The sequence below is a fragment of the Phocoena phocoena genome, chromosome 1 (genome assembly GCF_963924675.1).
Source record: "Phocoena phocoena chromosome 1, mPhoPho1.1, whole genome shotgun sequence".
Classification (NCBI taxonomy): Eukaryota; Metazoa; Chordata; class Mammalia; order Artiodactyla; family Phocoenidae; genus Phocoena; species Phocoena phocoena.
In genome coordinates, this window is record NC_089219.1 from 170,321,176 (window position 1) to 170,339,792 (window position 18,617).

General features: G+C 46.2%; 1 protein-coding gene across 2 annotated transcripts in view; it reads right to left on the minus strand.

The window, feature by feature from the left end:
- TGFB2 (transforming growth factor beta 2) overlaps nt 1-17,729 on the minus strand; it is an 81,598-nt gene extending 63,869 nt beyond the window's left edge. Inside the window, exons 1-2 of one of the 2 annotated variants that reach the window (XM_065873298.1) lie at nt 17,034-17,379; nt 2,150-2,233 (exon numbers count right to left, since the gene is read on the minus strand). In XM_065873298.1, the coding sequence (XP_065729370.1) occupies nt 2,150-2,233; nt 17,034-17,379 (430 nt within the window). Of the gene's footprint in view, nt 1-2,149; nt 2,234-17,033 lie in introns of both variants that reach the window. The other variant, XM_065873306.1, reaches the window with a different exon arrangement.
- Between the last annotated feature and the right edge of the window lie 888 nt (nt 17,730-18,617).

An 18,617-nucleotide genomic window follows, 5' to 3' on the forward strand; every position in this document is an offset into this window, starting at 1 on the left:
AATTCACCCTGACCCTGGACGCCTGCCCCTTGGCATCCGCTCACTTACATTTTTACTCAATTACTACTTCTAAGAACAGAGACAAAAAAAAAAAAAAAAAAAAAATGCAGAGCCCCACTGCTCAGCAGTCTTGAATGGAAGGTCTGGAAGGGTCCGCAGGGTTTCCTCCCAGGAGAGAAGCTGGGTGGGGAGGGAGAGGTTCCCACCTTAGGGAATCTGTGCGTCTGTCTCCCCCATCCTGGCCACACCCTCCGAGACACTCCTGATTTTCCCAGACTCAGGAGGGGCAGGGTAGGTTTCTAGTGTTTTTTCACCAAAGAAATAGGGAAGCTTGTGGGGCGATTAAATGACCGAAAATAATCCCGAGGGAGAAGGCGTGTCTGAGGCCAAGAACTAGGGGAGGCCTCTCCACTTGTTTCCTATGGGAAGAAAACATGAAAAGGAAATGAATCCAAAGTGGTAGGTCAGAGAATTATAAAATGAATGGGATGGGATTCCAAAGGGAAAGCAAAAAGAAGGGCAAAAAAATAAAAAATAAAAGAAGTTTGGGGTCCATGTGGTGGAGGGCACCAGGGCCAGACCTGAATTCAGATTTGGGCTCTGCCCCTTTTGCTAGGTGATGACCAAGGACAAGGTATTCACCTCTCCAAGACACAGTTTCCGGTGGGGAAAAATGGGGAGGTCGCACTCGCCCTCCCCACCCAGGATGACGTGCCTTAAATACCAGGGACTTAGGGGGTAGTCAACAAATGTTTTCCTTCTCTCATCCCTTTCCCTTGTCTTTTCCAAAAAGCTGGTGAGACCAAAAAAAGAAAAAAAAAAATCAGACAATTAACTCGTTGGTTTAGACAGTGAAATAAAATACACATTTAGAGATGGAAAACCAAACATAATCTGCCTCAAAAAAGGGGAACTTTAAAAGCATGGATCAAGCCATTCACTCTTTCTATTCACACGGCAGCTTCTAGCCACTCTGAGGCCTTCTGTACTAAAATAAATGTATATTCTCAATAGAATCAGTTTTTGTTTTTCTTTCTTTTTTTTTTTAGGAAAGCCCAGCTTAGGCCACTGTAACTAAACTATTTCATTTCTTGATTCCTTGATTCCTAAGAAGCAAGGTTAGGCATGGTAAAGTTCACGGTAGGATAACCCAGTGAGTCAGACGTCTATTGGGGTAATAAAAACATTTCTCTTGTCCTTATTTGGGACCTCCACCTGCATTTAGAATCAATATAATTCACGCTTCCTCAGGGCCTCAAAAGTGCAGTGGGAACCAACGCCAGGGTGGCAAGTCCATTTCCTCCCTTCCTGAATGGATCAGGGTACCACCTGGGCCAGAGTCCTTGAGTGTCAGGATCATCTAAGACCTGTTCTGTGCTGTGGTCTCATGGCCCAGCATACAATAAAAGATGGCACTCAATCAAAGCTGGCTGAATGTATTAATGTTCCAAATCAGAAAGGGGTGAGACCTCCGGCTTCGGTGGCCCCCAACCTAACACGTGGCCCTAGCTCGGAGGAGTCTGCATTTGTTCTGAGGGTCAGGGCGAAGTGGCAAGCTCCCAGGTTCAGTCAACTGAAGGTGGCAAGCTCCCAGGTTCAGTCTCTCATGCAACCCATTAATGGCAACATCAAGGTCACAATGATCAGCACACGTTTCCCACAGGCCTCCCTCTAGAACTTCAAAGGAGAGAAAATCTCCTTCCTCCCTTTCAGTTCAGTACCGGAAACATTAATTGAGCCATTGCTATGTGTCAGAAACAAGAACATAGATTCAAATAAGATACCAAAAAAGGACCCTTGACGTTCTGGCCATACCATTCAACCCTCCAGAGAGTATCCTTCCCGGGGGTCAAGAGATCAATCTGCCAAATCCCTCGTTAACCCCTGGATCGCACACATCTCACAGACCCACGATCCATTCTTCCCCATACAGCAATCAAGTCATCATATCACTTCAAAGCATTCATGAGTCTTTCTCATAGAAACTCTGACTACAAAATTGGGGGCACCTGTGGGACTGTCCAGCTACAAGGCTGCACTTCAGAATTCTATTTTGCTTCTGACACGTTCCCCCCAGGAGACACACACTAAGGATGGGCCGGCTATCACTACATCAAACGAGGTATATAAAGCAGACGAGTGTACTCACCAAGGTACCCACAGAGCACCTGGGGCTGTCTGTAGCACAAGCTGCCCACTGAGCCAGAGGGTGTTGTAACAACTGGGCAGACAGCTAGGAGTTTTAAAAAGCACAGTCATTAGCTATTTTACTGAGGAGAAGCCTTGTACAGAGCTATACAAAGATTCAACGCAGAAGAGGGACTCAATGAACGTACTTATCATTCCCCCAGGAATAGAAGGTCCCCCCCTACTCAGGGCCAGGGCACTAGGCAGGAGGGATCTTTGGGGGATTGTGGATTCTCGCCCCAGATCTTTTGGCATCCCTTAACCAGTCCTGAATTCAGCGTTCCCTTTAACACATTCTAGTGCTAAAATAGCAATGTACAATTTATATACGGAAATGGTAAAATAAATACCTTGACTTACATTAAAGATGAATAAGAAAGGCCTTGACCTCTTTGACAAAAGACAGACTCCCTATTAAGAGTAAAACTCTGATTTTCATTTGGTTGGCCTCGATTTCAGTTTTCTTAAAACCACCTGTCATCATTTCTAACCCGCACATGAAAACTCCTTCTCCGGTGAACAAAAATCCGAGTGTATATTGCTTTGGGGCTGCGTAGCTGCAGTTTAAAAATCTAGGGCTCCTTGGAATGCATTAAAATATCTTCCGTGATAGTGTTGACATCCTGAAATTCTGAACTTTGCTGTTTTAAAAGTAAAGGTAGCAACTAGATCTTGTATATTGCCCATCATATTCTTATAAATGAAAATACACCAAAAAATACCTCCAGCTAAAAACATTGCTGAGTGTTCAAAGGCTATCCTATCTGCGATAGAGTCAATAATAAATATCAGATTTTTGCATGAGAAGATGTAGGTGGACACCCTGCTCTGTCATTAGTTTCCTGGGAATCTCTGGACAAGTGCCTTGATGCACCCAAGCCTCTGCTGCTATAAAATGAAACTGACGTCATGCTACCCCTGAGGGTTTTTGAAAGACTGAAACGAGATATTTAAAGGAAACTGAGAAATAAAAGGTGCTCAAGGGATGTAATAATATTAGTTATCTAACTTATTTGATAGATTAACCCCTGACGGCCTTCTACATCTGCAAGAATATACCTCTTTCCCAGCTCCTTACACCAAGTTAAAATCCATGCACCTTCCATTCACCTAGGGCATGTCTTCTAGAAGTAGCATGGCCACTATTTATACCTGACTTGAAAACTTCTCTGGACAAAAGACAAAGGCTTTGTGGATTCCCTCCCACCCCATATGCACCCCACCCCACCCCACCCCTTTTTTTTTTTTTTTTGCCAGATTTGTACTTTTATCTCTCAATTTTAAAACAGATAAGGAAGACTTTTTCCATGGCCTGTAACTTACCATCTCCGACATTCAGCCCACTAACAAGATCCCAGGGGCCTATATTCACACTTGTGTGGACTCCACCTTCCAGTCAAAACCCTCTTTAATTGAGATGTGGCATCTGCATGGCCTGAATGGCCTGGAAGACGAAGGCCCAACACCCAGGTCTTGGTAACACACTGCTATCATGTTGCCACCATATGCTGTTACCAGCTGACATCTGCTCACACATGTTCTCACCAATAAGTAACCATGTTGTTTATTTTTAGAGCCCTCTCCACAGCCTCACAGAGAGAAAATTCCCTCACATCACCCGTCAGCAAAGACAGGAAGCTACAGACTGGGTATAAACTGTTTGTCACAAGATCAGTAAGGCACACAACGTCTTCTCATTCAGATCTGACCTCTAAAAAGAGATGCTGAAAGTTATCTTCAATAAAAATCTCAAGGAACGGAACCAGAGACAGGCAGGGTTCGCAAAGCATCGCTTGCTTAGCAACGCTTTCTCTTCAGACTAGGGCCCTGTGCGTTTCTTGGGGGGATTTCACTCCTTTTCCTGGGAAACAGCACCTTCTTCAGGCCAGTGGGTGTTGTGGTGCCAAAGAGGGATGCTTCTATTACCGGAATCCGGATCCCTGAAATCGCCCCAGGTCACCGGGGTCAAACGAAGTCTGTGGGGAAACAAGGCAAGCTAACTGCCATGATTTGTCGTTTCCAACTTGCAGTCCTCAGGTATGCACCTTCGGTTTACTCTCTCTCCCCGCCATCAAGCTACAGTATTAAAATGCTTTCTTTCCTCCCCTTCCTTTTTCTGTTTGTTTTGTTGGTTGGTTGGTTTTTTAAGCAGGGCCAAAGGACAGGCTGCTCTGGTGCTGATACAGTGCCTCTGAAGTTAAGCCCATGAACTGGATGGAGAGATAAATGATGCGAATAGGGATGATTTAGTCCAAAGAAAGTAACTGCTAGTTTTCGTAAAAATCAACTTTCAACATCTATGTGTTTGAAGTGACACTGCGGTACGCATAAACTTTTTCAGATCAGTAAGGTTTGGCGTCCATGTGAAATGCTTTTTAAAAGATGAAACCCTATGAAAAATCTGAGACGTGAATAGTCCTAGAGAAATAAAAATGTTTACAATTACCTGGGCCCTCAGTCATGAATAATGGGGTACTCGTATGGCTCACATAAGTCATAAGAGAAAAAAAGTCCTGGAATTAAAATTTTGCATGGGTCATTTACAAAATATCTAAGAAACAATGAAGCTAACTATAAAAGTGTTGGGATTCATTTTTGCCTGTGATGACACAGCTAAGAAATAAAGCAACAAAACCCAAATACACAGTGTTTCCAGAGTGAGTTTCTGAACTACCTGCTTGGGAATCACCTGGCCTTCTTGTCAAGAGGCAGTTATCTGGAGCTCACCTTAAAACTACAGGATAATAATCTTGGGAATTCCCTGGCGGTCCAGTGGTTAGGACTCCGTGCTCTCACCGCCAAGGGCCCAGGTTCCATCCCTGGTCTGGGAACTAAGATCCCGCAGTGCAGCGTGGCCAAGAAAAACAAAACAAACAAACAAAAACTACTGAATAATAATCTGGATGGAGGGTAGCAGGCAAAGGTTTGGGAATCCGCACACAGCACTCCAGGTGATTCTTGTGCTTGGTAAAATTCAAGAAGCACTGGTATAGGCCTTTGTGACTTAGAGGTTAGAAAGGCCTTTTACAAAAAGCTCGTCTGACCTCAAAACAACCCAACCAGGTGGATCACAGAGAAACCGTTCTCTCCTAAGAGTTGCCTGTTCTGAGTAACGGTTTTATGTAGTGTGAAAGCGCCTCTCAGTCAGAGACAAAGCCATTCTTTTTTTTTTTTTTTTGCGGTACGCGGGCCTCTCATTGCTGTGGCCTCTCCCGTTGCGGAGCACAGGCTCCGGGCGCGCAGGCTCAGCAGCCATGGCTCACGGGTCCAGCCGCTCCACAGCATGTGGGATCTTCCTGGACCGGGGCACGAACCCGTGTCCCCTGCATCCGCAGGCGGACTCTCAACCACTGCGCCACCAGGGAAGCCCAGAAAGCCATTCTTAACGCAATGATAGCTTAAGCAGAATTAAATGTCATTAAAAATGCTGCAGTGAACTCCCCATCAAAGTAGTCCTGCCCCTCAACCCCTCCCCAGCCCTCCACCCAAACATCCTCCAGGCAAACACCATCTCTCTGATAACAGCAACTCCGGAAGTGGGTACTGTCATTTCCTCCCAGCCCTGGATGACAGTGAGTTTCTACCCCACTTAGAGAATTCCCAGCAAATGTTACTGAGAAAGGGCAAACCGTTGATCCCCAGTGTCTAATGACTCGGGGTCAGCTTGGCTCAAGACCCTCTTTCTAGAATCCTGATACAATTGCCAAAGAATGAATGAAATTAGACATGACCTTATACACATAGTTTCATTATTGATGGTGATGTTTTCTGACAGTGGAATTCTTCTGAAATATTTCTCTCTACAAGACAAACCAGCACCTGCCACCTAATTCCATGGAGGAGAAAAGCTAAATTTGAGTAGGTGAAACAGCGTTCGCTCAGGAGTGGGTTGGTTCGCAGATGTGACCAGTGAAATCTACTAACACACTTAACAACCTAAGGCTTGACATTGCGGGGAGGTACAAATGAATGACTAAGTTACTATTCAGATCAAAATGACTGTGTAATAGACATATCTCAGGGTGAGAACTGCTGCCTTAGAACCTGACGTGACAGCCATAATTCTCCTTTGGTTCTGCCCGGCTACTTCCGGGTAAAAGCTCCTACCTCTGTTTCTCTCTCCTTAACTTCCAGAGCCCCAGATGCTAAGGTGTGAACTTGGATGTAGAAACACTTCCCCAACCGAAAACCCTGACAGAGCTCCAAGTGGGCAGTTCCTTTACCAAATCATCCATCTTCTACAAAGAAATGTCCTCAGTCTGTGATTTTCCTTTTTTTAATTCTCCTTCTAAAGTTGAATCAGAATAAGTCATCTACCTTCCCGCCCCCCCCCCCCCCCCCCCCGCCGCCAGCCCCCATTCTGGCTTTTCTCAGCCAGCAACTGAGTTATAGGAGTTTATTATAAAGCAAGAAGAAACAACTTCAATGGCATGGTCATTAAGTTGTCAAAGCAGAGTGAAAATGAGATTAAGTCAATGGATAGGGAAATAAATGACCCTATAAGAATAAACCCCCCCAGTGGAAGGAATGACAAAGTGACTGCTACCAGTGGTCTAGAGAGAATAATCCCTGATGAATTTGGTCTAAGAAGTGTTCAATTCCCAATACAGAAATGACTCCAAAACTTAAAAATTAAATTTCCCAGAAAATTCCCATTTATGGGCAATAATATATTTTAGCGCTCTTAAAATGCATTAAAAAATATGGTCTTCTCTTTTAGAGAGTGCTTCCCCTGAGATCTGTAAAGACCAGTGGACTTCCGATCGTTTCAATGTCTTTCTCAAAACCGAACTATGCTGAAGGAACAAATAAGGATTCTTACAACAGCCTGAAGTTATGAGTGAGCAGTTATTTGTGAACTAGCTTGTCAAGACAGATGTGGTATTTGTCAGTGTGGTGTGGGTTAGATAGCAAAAGCCAAATGAACGGAGCGCCAAGGTCAAAGTCACAACATTTTTCTTTTTCTTCCTTGAGACTGGAAAGATGCTACAGCACTTCCTGAAACAAACATCTCCAAAAAAGCAGCCTTACTCTCCAACAGCTGCCCCATGACTCTCCTTTCAGAAACACCACGTCTCTCCCTCAGGAACGTCCTGCTTCCTAATTACTGACATGGAGGCCACGAGGAAGGCCCGAAGGGAGAGTGACAGTCTCTCTGTGGACAGAGATGTGTGCAACGTGCCAGTGTGAGCGCAAACAGCTGCCTGGGGAGGTTGGAAATGCATTTGAACTATTTTCAGAAGGTCTGGGCTTTGTAACATCCAGAAAGCATTTTCCATTCGCTTTAAGTTCCTCAAGTTGTTGTGATTAAAGGAACATCTAAGCCCCACATTTTTGACTTATCAGGAAGAACCAAATCCAAGGGCTCATTTTTGAGAATGAAGGGATGGGGGCTGGTCCACACAGAAGAGCTTTCTGGGCACCAGCAGGCTTTCCCTCCTTGTAACAGATGCTAAATCCAGTAAACTCGATTCCTCTTGGACGGCAGCGTCTTCTCATACCAACGAAGTGGTTTTACTCGGTCGCCCCAGGAAAGCCAGGATGCTACCGCACGCAGAGATCATTCTGCTCTGTTAACTGCCACCCTGGGCCTAGCACGGCCTCTCCTCTCTGACATCACCTTCTAAGTTTTCATTTCCTCCTCAAATCCTTTGTGGTGACTCCTCCACTACCCTCTCCCCTTCCTCCCATCCGTCCTCCTCTGGGAGACTTCTACCCCCTAATGGCATTTTGCTGCTAAAGTCTGCTTTTAAATGAGTCGCCTGACAGCGAAGAAACTGCTGTGGCTGGTGCCTGGTCACGGAGATGCAGGGAGGTCCAAACGTCCTGGCTTCCTTCTTAACAGAGCCTCTCCCCAGGGGAGCGGGTGAGACAGGGAGCCTGGGAGGAGGGGCCGCGCCAGCCCAGAGGCACATTGCCCACAAGTCCCTTCTGCATGCTGGCCTTTTCTGAGCAATACCCTCCCCCCATCCTTTGTTGGATCTCAACCTTTAAGGCCCAGAAAGATAAAGAGGTGAGTGCTACGTGACTCATACGTGTACTCAGAGAGATCCGTTAAAAATAACTTTAAACGCTTTTTCCCTAGAAACGTAAAGGCCCTTTGAAACAACTGGTAACATCTTGAGATGTCAAAAAAAAAAAAAAAAAATCAAAACTGGATATTAATGCACTGAGCGCGCACAGTAAGACACTCCAGCTGGGAGGAATCCATGATGCGGACCTCCTGCTTCTGGTGCCAGAGGTGGCGATTACCAGTCGCAGGCTCTTAAAGTTTACTAAATAGAAACGTTTTCCGAGGGCAGATATCATGTTCCCACTCAATTTTATTTTCGATGTGCTTCTAGGACATAGCACTCTGCTACATGCACGTGGACCGCTATTCTCCCAATCCACAAATATTTATGCGACTTCACTGATTTTACATATTTTTCATATTTTCATACCTCTAAAATCCTGATGCCCTCTTAGAATCACTGGCACATTACAATTACTTGGCAATGGTATTTCTTTTTAAGTGGCATCTAAAATAATGGTGTACCGTAAAATCCATAGCGTTTGAGATTCAGTGAAGGATAGCTGCCGTGTAAAGCAAGCCTATTAGGTACCAGAAGCAGCTGCACTTGGCCTTTCTTTGCCTGTCATCATCCATCCTCTACAACCCCAGGGGGCAGATATCAGCTTCTTCATCGTTACAAGTGAACAAACTGAGATCAGCTTAAGTGCAGGGGGTTCGGCCTGGTCACCAAGCCGGTGATGGCAGAGGTAGGATCTGAATTCAGCAGGAAGCAACTTAAATGTCAACGAGGCCGATTTAATAACTTGCACGGAGACAGCCAAGTTGCTAACCCAAACAAGACCACATTTTAACAACTGCCATTGGCCTGGAGTAGGACTTCCTGTCTTTGATGCTCCCTCTTCCCTTTCAGCCTCTGAGATTCCTCTGGTGCGATTCCCTTTTATTTATTCTCTTTCTTTCACTTCTTGGGGCTGCCTGGCTCTCAGGTCTGTGCTCACTGTACAACACCATCCTGCCTTCCTCAATAAATTAATTTTCTGCGAGAGACAAGACGAATCACCTATCAATCAAATTTATAAAAATGTTGCGAAGAAAATGGTTGCAGTTCAAGATCAAGACCAGGAGACTTGAGAAATCACAATTTTTGTATCAACCAAGTACAGAGATAAAAGTGGAAGAATGTGGTAGAGGCAAGAAGAGAGACCCAGGGTGGTAGGAAAGGCTTCAGAAGTATACTTCCTTCTGGAGGGAAAGAATGCAGAGCTTCTATGAATGTAATTCCTGCCAGGTGAGGAGAGTCACCACCCTTTCATGGAGGGACTGCATCGTTTTGCAAGAGGGCAGGAAAAGTCATGCTCTCCATTTCCTGGTCTCTATTTGGGGCCTCTATTACTTGTGGTACCTAAAACTCTGACTTCCAGTAAGACATCGCTGATAGAAATAGTTATAGCCGTGTCCTCATACGTCACAGGGAAAATGCCAGTCTGGACCGTATAGGGTCACTTTTGAGTGTGAAATAAGTGCATGCATGTAAAATATTTAAAACTATGCTTGGCACGTAGTATGTACCCAATGCGGGTTAGCTTTCATCATCATCATTATCGCCATCATTTTCATTTTTATCTGCAAAACTGGAAACAGGAAATGAATGGTTCTGAGAAGCCTGTGTTGCCTTCAGCACAGGGACAAGATCCATCAGGAACATTGTCCCCAATAACGGAGGTGAGTAGATTTCTGTCTCTCCATATCTCCTGGTCCAATGCTTTGAACTCTTTTTATTTTTTTTGTGGTACGCGGGCCTCTCACGGTTGTGGCCTCTCCCGTTGCGGAGCACAGGCTCCGGATGCGCAGGCTCAGCGGCCATGGCTCACGGGCCCAGCCGCTTCCCGGCATGTGGGATCTTCCCGGACCGGGGCACGAACTCGTGTTCCCTGCATCGGCAGGCGGACTCCCAACCACTGCGCCACCAGGGAAACCCCAATGCTTTGAACTCTTGATCCTTTTTCTGGTAACTCAATCTTATCCTCTAAAGGGAAACGCTCATTCCTTTATTAAGCATTGATTGAGCAACAACAAGGTGCTGTAAGAACATAGGTAAGTCAGAGTGGGTTCCTGTTCTGAGGCAGTTTACAAACCGATGAAGAAGACAGGTCAGGACAGCTAGATTTTACCTACAGCAAAAGAAAAGAGGCTGAGATAGAGATGAATATCAGTATTGTGAAAGTGCAGAGGAAGAGCTACTTAAATAGGACAAAGAACGTCGACGAAGGTCTCATAAGGAGATGGTACTAACTAAACCGCGAAGGGTATTTAAAGGTGTTAAAAGATGGATCTCTAAGTGGAAGAAATGACATAAACAAAGGGCTGGAGGCACAGAAATAAAGGGCCCATTTGGGTAAAGGAAAAGAGGGTGATCTGGCTGGAGTGTAGTTTTCTTGGGGGGATTCAGTTGGGGGGGCTGCTGAGCAAGGAGGAGGGGCCTGACCCTGAAAGGTCTTGGATATTATCTGAGACATCTGAGATCTTACCTACGAAGCCTAAATCCTCAAGGCCTCCCTATATGAGGATTAGATAGTGCTGGGCATGCTGGATTACCAGCCCTGCCGGTCTCTGTTCCCAGCCCCTCAGGTGGCAAAGGTCACCTAAGGACCAATCCGAGGGAGCCAGGGAAACAGATCTACTGAGTGGAACTTACTAGGAAATGAATGAGTTGTTGGTCCCGAGACATCCCAGGCTGGTGGGAGTGGTCCCCAGGACATCACTTTTAATCATATTGGAATATCTCTAACATATCTCCTTTTAATATCTCATAATCAATGGCACGTTACAGTCAATTGTCAGTGATATTTCTTTCTCTGTGGCACATAAAGTAACAGTGTACCTTTAAATCAATGGTGTCTGAGAATCAATGGTTAATAGCTGACATGCAAAGAGGGTCTACTAAGTGCCAGAAGCAGAGCTCAGGGCGTCCTTACACAGGTCACGGTCAGTCCTTTGCCACCCTAGGAAGCCGGCACCTTCTTCATCTTTACAAGTGAAGAAATGGAGCCACGGTTGAATGAAGTTCACCACCCTACGCGCAGATATTCCAGAAGCGAGAAGAACAAGAAGGCAATTTAGAGCCTGTGGGGAAGTGGTCAAGGGGGAGTTCAGATGCAGAGTCAAGGCCACCGAGCCAATCCGGAAGCAAGGTGCTGGTCACAGTGCAATGTAGTTCTAACCTATCAGAGGTTAGAAAAGAAACAAAACCAACGACAACCACCAAAACCCACCTGTGACTGCAGCGGGAGGCGAATTTCTCCCAAACACAGGATGGAGACAAGCTTTTCAGCCTCAACAAACCCATCAGAGAATCCCTAGTACGTGATTAAATTGAAACTACCTGGAGAACACTGAATTCCTAGGTTAAAAAGTATCTTTGTTGAAAAAATATTAAAAACCCAAAGCACACCATATGGTTTCAAAATGACAATGGAAACGTTTGTTTATCTCTGGGCCAGAGGCACATTTCATCAAGCTGTTCAGAATCTGCAAAGTGGATCCACCCTTCGGCAGTCGGGCTGCCTAAGGAGAGCGAGCACATCTGGCAAATCCACATCCTCTCTCCAGGATCCCTGAGGACCGGAAATGCTATATCAGGAGAGCTGACAGGGCTGTTTGCAGAGCTCTTCCCTGCAGGTTCTTTGCTCCCGGCTCACCTTAATACTGAACCTGTAAAGGGCTGGGGGTGGCGGCGGGGAGGGAGGAGTCCCCCCAGAATCCCACCTCGGTGGTCAGCTTGTACGTCTCTCCCAGGGCCAGGCTCTGCCACTCTATTTTCCCTAAACTTCTAAAAATGCAGCTTGAAGTGTGTTGTAATCTCTGGGCAAAGGCCTAGGAGTCAGTGACCTCCTTTGTTCTAACCCAGATTTGATATGGGATCAACAGTGAGTCATTAGCCCTTTTCTCACATCTCAGTTTCCTCTAGGAAACAGGATCTGTCATTCTTTCATATCTTTTTATATGAAAGATGCTGTGACTGGGGTTACATCAGCATCTCTTGACCAGGGAGAAGGCATCGTTCAAAAAGTGCAGCTCCTTGAGTAGACCCCAGGGGTCGCTGTGGAGACACAGAAGGCTCCCGGAGCCTCTGCCAGGTCAGCTGGTCCCCATCTACCCCTCCAGCTTCACAAAGCCCAGCCTCCATCCAGTGGGGACTCCTCAGGAGAGGAGGCCGGCCTCCCTTGGCAACAAAGACGGCCCAACTGCTTCAGTTATAACCAGTATATCTCTTTGAGGAGTTTTGCTAGACTTTGAAAAGTAAAAGAAAGAAAAGAGAGAAAATCCTGGAAGAGAACGGAGCCTAAAGTTAAACGCGACCACAATTAGGCACTAGAGTTAGTACAAGCAATGATGCAATACAAGTGGGGGAATTAAAGTTGGGTCTGCTGTGTATTAATAACTCAATCATTGGGGAAGTCTAGGGAAGGGGTTCGAGTCTGTCTCTCTCTCTCTGCGTGTCCCTCTTTCTGACACATCCACAGAGGATCTGAAAAATAAAATCCCTATCACTTTGCTGTATACCTGAAACTAACACAATATTGTAAATCAACTATAGTTCGATTTAAGAAACAGAAAAAAAACCCCTGAACATCAAGCAAAAATAGTACTATGTTCCAGCAACTGCTAATATTTTCTTTCATCGGGCAATTGGCTGACAGTTCAGCAATGTGTACACAGAAAGATATATCCATGAATAGAATGTTAAGTTGCGTCCGCCCCCCCACCCCCACAAACCATAGTGTTATTGGTGTTCTTTCTATCTTCCTCAATTTCACTTGGAAAATTACAGGGGAAATAGAAAAAGAGATTGCTTGGTATTAAATACTTAGCATTTATGTGAAACAATTACAAAGGAAACCTCACCGTAATGTCTCAGGCTGTATATTTTAGTTTATCTAATTCAATATGATAGAATAAACCAACTTTCTTCCGTTGCTGAGCTTGGAGATTCCACTCTTCCTTAACATGAGCTGCTTATTTTCCTTGCAAGGAAAATCCACGGTAATCCCTCACTTCTTTTTTGCTCTGTCCTGACTAATATCACATTGCTGCTGACTGAAGTTACAGATGGGTGGAGCGACACCCTTACTTAGGCTAAATGAATGGGAACCTTTGATGCCTCTAATTTAGGCCCTTTAAGATCATAATAATGAGGTATACACCATACCAAAGAGTCAAATTCATAGTCCCACTTACTTAAGAAAAGTTTCTGATTATCTTTCTATTCCATGTTAATGTCCTTTTGATGATAAAGATGTTTTACTTTCAGATTATTACTTTGGAAATGGTACCACTAGCAGAATTCAGCAACTGCAAATAAATCCCAGGGTTACCGGGTTTCTCCACGTGGAGCTGGATAATCCTTTGATGTATGGGGGTGGCGGGTGGAAAAGGGACCTTTCCTGTGCATTCTAGAATGGTGAGCAACCTCCCTGGCCCTTCCACTCCCAATCATGACAGCCCAAAATGTCTCCAGACATTGCCAAATGTTCCCTGAGGGTGTGGGCGGGGGAAAGGACAAAATCACCACAGTTAGAACCACAACACGTGCCTGATCTGTTACATGGAAAAGAGAGGCGAAAGAAAGAAAATAAAATTTTGTCTCTTCCTTTTTTTTTTTTTTGACTGTTGAAGGGTCTACATATTTTAATTGTTAATCATTTGGATTCTTACTCTGTTATGTGGAATCACTCTTTCTAAATTTCTAAAGCCCTGTACAGTGTCTTTTGAATAGATGTACTTGAAGTTCAAGTGGATTGCCAAAAGGACGAGAAGTCCACTAATTCCCACTGGGTAAAGTATGGGTAAACCTTAGCATAACTCCACTTTGAGCCTTAAACTAACAGCATGTGAAAAGATCAATACGAATAAATTCAAAACTAATCAGATCCCTTCTTCAAATGTTGACACAGTATTATTTATATCCCATAAATACCTTCTTGACTAAAATTCATCCTAGGAGATTGGCACCTGGCCAGTTCTATTCATATTTACTGTATTTATATAGTACGCTGGGCCAAGGATAATATTTAAGACAAAATATGCCTGAAGGCATATACAATATCTCTTATATTTTTACTTTTAAAACTCTACATTGCTAAAAACATTTTGTCTGAACTGTATAAAACGTCCTGCAAAGGGCTACCAACAACCTGTAATGACATATAGCTCATTGAGCATGCTTAGAGCATATTTGTAATATTTGAGCTGAAGTCACTCCCTGAACGCTAATAAGTTGGTGGTAAAAAGTGAACCAGTGATCTTTCCCATGCCTTCATCTCTGGGGCTTATGACCCGCTGCAGATTCCCTTCAAGAAATGACAGGCACACTTCCTCCCCACTGTCTCTTCAGGGAGGACCGAGTTAAAAGTTAGGCGGAAAGGTCCTAAAGAGGGAAAGCTGGTATATAAGCCAATGCTGTCCTTTCCGTTTGCCCTTTAAAAATATGGTGGAGTGATTTTTTTTTCTTTTCTTCCTTTTTTTTGGAAGGGTTCACTATATTCCAGTATAACTAGAAAGTACTGGAAAATCAGTTAACCTACTGTCTATAAAATTATTCACAGTCCTAGCACAGTAGTATCAAATCTGCTATTAATAAGGCTTTCTGCTCCTAAATTTCCTTTAAGGCTTTAAGAAGCCTGCACTCTTTGTAGGAAGACTGATAGTTTATATTTTATCCTGCATTGATCAGAGGCTTTCATTTCTTTGGTAGCTGGGAGAGGAAGCAGAAGGGAATCCACACACGCACCTGAGATGCCAACCTCTGAAATTCTAATAATTTGAGAATTTTTTCCAATTTGGTGATGATGATAATCTTGCGTGGGATCACCTCAGTTCTTTAAACTGAAGAGTGCTTGAAGAACAAAGAATGAACACCCTCTTGGGTAATTTGCTCTCTCCACACCTATCTCATGAAGGGATCAGACCTCCTCTCTGTTATGAAAATGCCAGCAATTCATGAGAGCTGTTGCAGGTAAACATTGAAGGCTTGGCTTGTTCTGGTTCTACATAACATAACTGCCCGCCTGCCCAAATTCCAGTAGAACGGTTGCACGTGCTAGAGAAGGCAAACTGACTCAACTCCCCGTTGGGTCTCAATGATTTTGGACTAATTACAATGAACTTTCTTTCCTAATTAATTCCATGGCTCCACCCCAGGTAGAAAGCTTTCCTTCACTCCCCGGGGGGGAATCACCAGGGTGGAGTGTATTTATCACCATTGTTGTGGATGGTGACGTAATTACAATAATAAAATCATCCCGCTTGCCAGGATCTCCTGCCTCAGCTCTGCCCTTAAACAAGAAGAGATGATGCTTGCAGCAAAACAGAGGTCGCCAGGAAGCCTGGGGTTGGATACTTCAGCTGACAATCTGAGACCATCAAATACAAGACATGGCAAGTCCCGGAACTACGACTTGTCAAACTAAATATAAATATTCAAAAAGAAAAGCACCACCCTGCAATTAGAACCTCTAGGATAAAATTACCAAGATGGCCATATTATCTCTGTAGGCAAGACACAGAGACGTTGTGAAGGCTGCCAGGGAGTATATAGGGCATGGAAAGGGGAGGAGAGAGATGGGCAACCAATGAAAAGTGTACGACTTGGGATTTGGAATAGGCAAATGTTGGAGCTCTTTTTTTTTTTTTCTTTTTCTTCTTCCTGGCATTTAACCCTCTCAGGCATCAATATATGCTTCTTCTTCTTTTCTTTTTTTTAAAGAACTTGGAAATCATTCTAAGCTAACTGCCCTCTTCCCTTCCCCTCAAAGAACTCAACAATCAATCATTCACTCCCGTTGCTACTGTATGCCAGCTGGTTTTGAGGACACTGCCCTCAGAGAAGCCAGTTTAAAAAAAAAAAATCGGCTGTCTTCTACGCTGAGATTTAGGAATGCAACGAAGTGACTGCAGGAAGCCTATGAAAGGGCAGGGAACACCGAGCTCAAGAGTGAGAAAGATAAACGATAAACGCATAAGAAAAAGGATCTGCTACACCGGCGATTTTAAGAAGGCAGGTTTGAGTGAATTCGGAAAAAAATAACGTGAAGGAAAAACCCTTTTAAACGTAGTCAGCAACGAAGCTGTCCTTTCTACCAGTCCAGGTGAAATCAAAAGGGGACGTGGTTACAAGATCTCGCCTTGGGGGGAATGTAAACACCTCGCCGAGGCAGTAGATTCAAGAATTGAGGGGTTGGAGGTAGGTTTTTGGAGGGGTCTCCAGATCGGGTTTTGTCTTGGCGATGCTGACATTTTTCGGGGAGTTTAGAGACAATAGGGAAGGCTTGGGGAATCAGCTGATAGGTCGGCATGGAAAGGGGCGCCTTCCGGAGAGGCTAGTTTTGAGCCACTTTTTTTTTTAACCCCTCGTGCACCAGTTCGGCGGGCTTCAGGCCAATCGGAGCAAAGAAAACAAACCCACCAAGGTTTCCCGGTTTAACGCGGCCCCAGGGAGCGCCTCCAAGTTTGACAGAGGAGGGCTGACTCCTAGCCGGTGGCCGAGTCGAGAATTCCAGGGAAGAGAAAAAAAGAGAAAAACGCCTTATAAAAGACGGGGGCGTTGGGGGAAGGGAGAAATGGAGAAAATTAAAAGTCGCAAGTCCACGTTTCAAAGCCTAACGTCCTCAAGCACACAACTGGCAAGGAGGTGGGTGGGACGGAGGACAGGAGCAGGGGAAGGAGCGAGCTGGGACCCGGAGAGGGCAGGGCGATCCCTGGAGTGGCTGCGGTTCTGGAAGCCTCGGGCAGCGCTAAGCCCCGGGGAGTAGAAGCGGGGAGCGGTACTTACTTTCCGAGGGGAAGAAGGGCGGCATGTCTATTTTGTAAACCTCCTTGGCGTAGTACTCCTCGTCGCTCCGCTCGCGCTCGCAGGCGGCCGCCCTCCGGCTCGCCTTCTCCTGGAGCAAGTCCCTTGTGCTGTTGTAGATGGAAATCACCTCCGGGGGGACCTCCTCGGGTTCGGGATAGTCTTCTGGGGGGCTGGTGAGTTTCAGCTTGCTCAGGATCTGTCCGCGGATCGCCTCGATCCTCTTGCGCATGAACTGGTCCATGTCGAGCGTGCTGCAGGTAGACAGGCTGAGCGCGACCGTGACCAGATGCAGGAGAAGAAAAGCGCTCAGCACACAGTAGTGCATTTTTTTTTAAGGTGGAAAAAAATTTTTTTAAAAAGTAAAAAAGTAAGAAAAATAAAAAGAAACCAACAACTCTCAAAGTACAGATCAGGTAGATTTTTTTTTTTTAATGCGAAACTTTTGAAAACAATCGGGAGTCAATGTCCGAGAGAAAAAGCTATCTTGCTTGAATTCCTTTAAAAAGAAAAGGCAAGTCGTTCCCCAAGTGGAAATATTAATACACGACGGGCAAGGGGGAAGCTTCACTTGGGGGAGTCAGCAAAAGTTTTCTTGGAGCGACGAGATGGGGGCAAAAAAGAGACGAGTGGCTATTAGGCAGAAATAAATTTAGGAGGAGGAAACGGAGTTCAGTGTGTCAGTTTCGGGCGCGGAGTGGCGGATCCGAACTCGGCTCCTCCGGCCAAAAGGGAAGAGATGAAAAGGTCCCGGGGCTGGCAGCGGGAGCGCCGGCGGGAGGGCCGCGGGCAGCGCTGTCAGGGGGGCGGCCGAGGCCGGCCGGCTCCAATTTATATATTTAAAGAAGGAGCGGCGCGGCCCTGCCTTCCACTACGGCGCTGAAAGCAGGAGCAGCAGCAGCTCCGGAGCGGAGGGGCGCACACGTGTGTGAGTGTGTGTGTGAGTGTGCGCGCGCGCGCGCGCCCGTGTGCGCGCGCTGGGAGCGAGCCCGGCCCCGGCGGGGAGGCGGGAGCGCTTCGCGCTGCGCCCGGGACTCGGCCGCGTCCGGCGGGGGCCGCGGGGGCCGCGGCGAGGATCCTGCTCCCGGAGGTGCGCGCGGGGGCCGACACCCCGGCCGGCGCGCCGACCCGCCCGGTCACTCCACGTTGCCGCCGCCGCCGCCGCTGGCGAACGCGTCCGGCCTCCAGCTCCCTTCTTCTGTTCCTTCTCCTCTCGCTCGAAACGCCAACCCGGCAACAGACGAGCGGCGGCCGCCGCCGTGGCTTTCGCCCCCCGCGGACCGCAGCGGCAGCCCCGGGACGCGCCGACAGGGGAGTTTTATTCCTAGGGGGTTGCGAAAGGGTTCCCTTGGACACCCACCCTTGCCCACCCACTCCTGGTTTCTCTCCCACTTGGGCTTTCTCGCCGAGGGTAGTAGGCACTTGGCAGCCTGCAGTAGATCCTCTCCTTCCTCTTTTCTGCAGCCAGGCAGCCCCTCGGTTTGCCCCCGAATGGCCCCCTAGACCGTTATCCTAGGCTCTCCATCCCTCTCGCCAGGCCTCCTTCACTTGCGCTCTCGCTCTTCC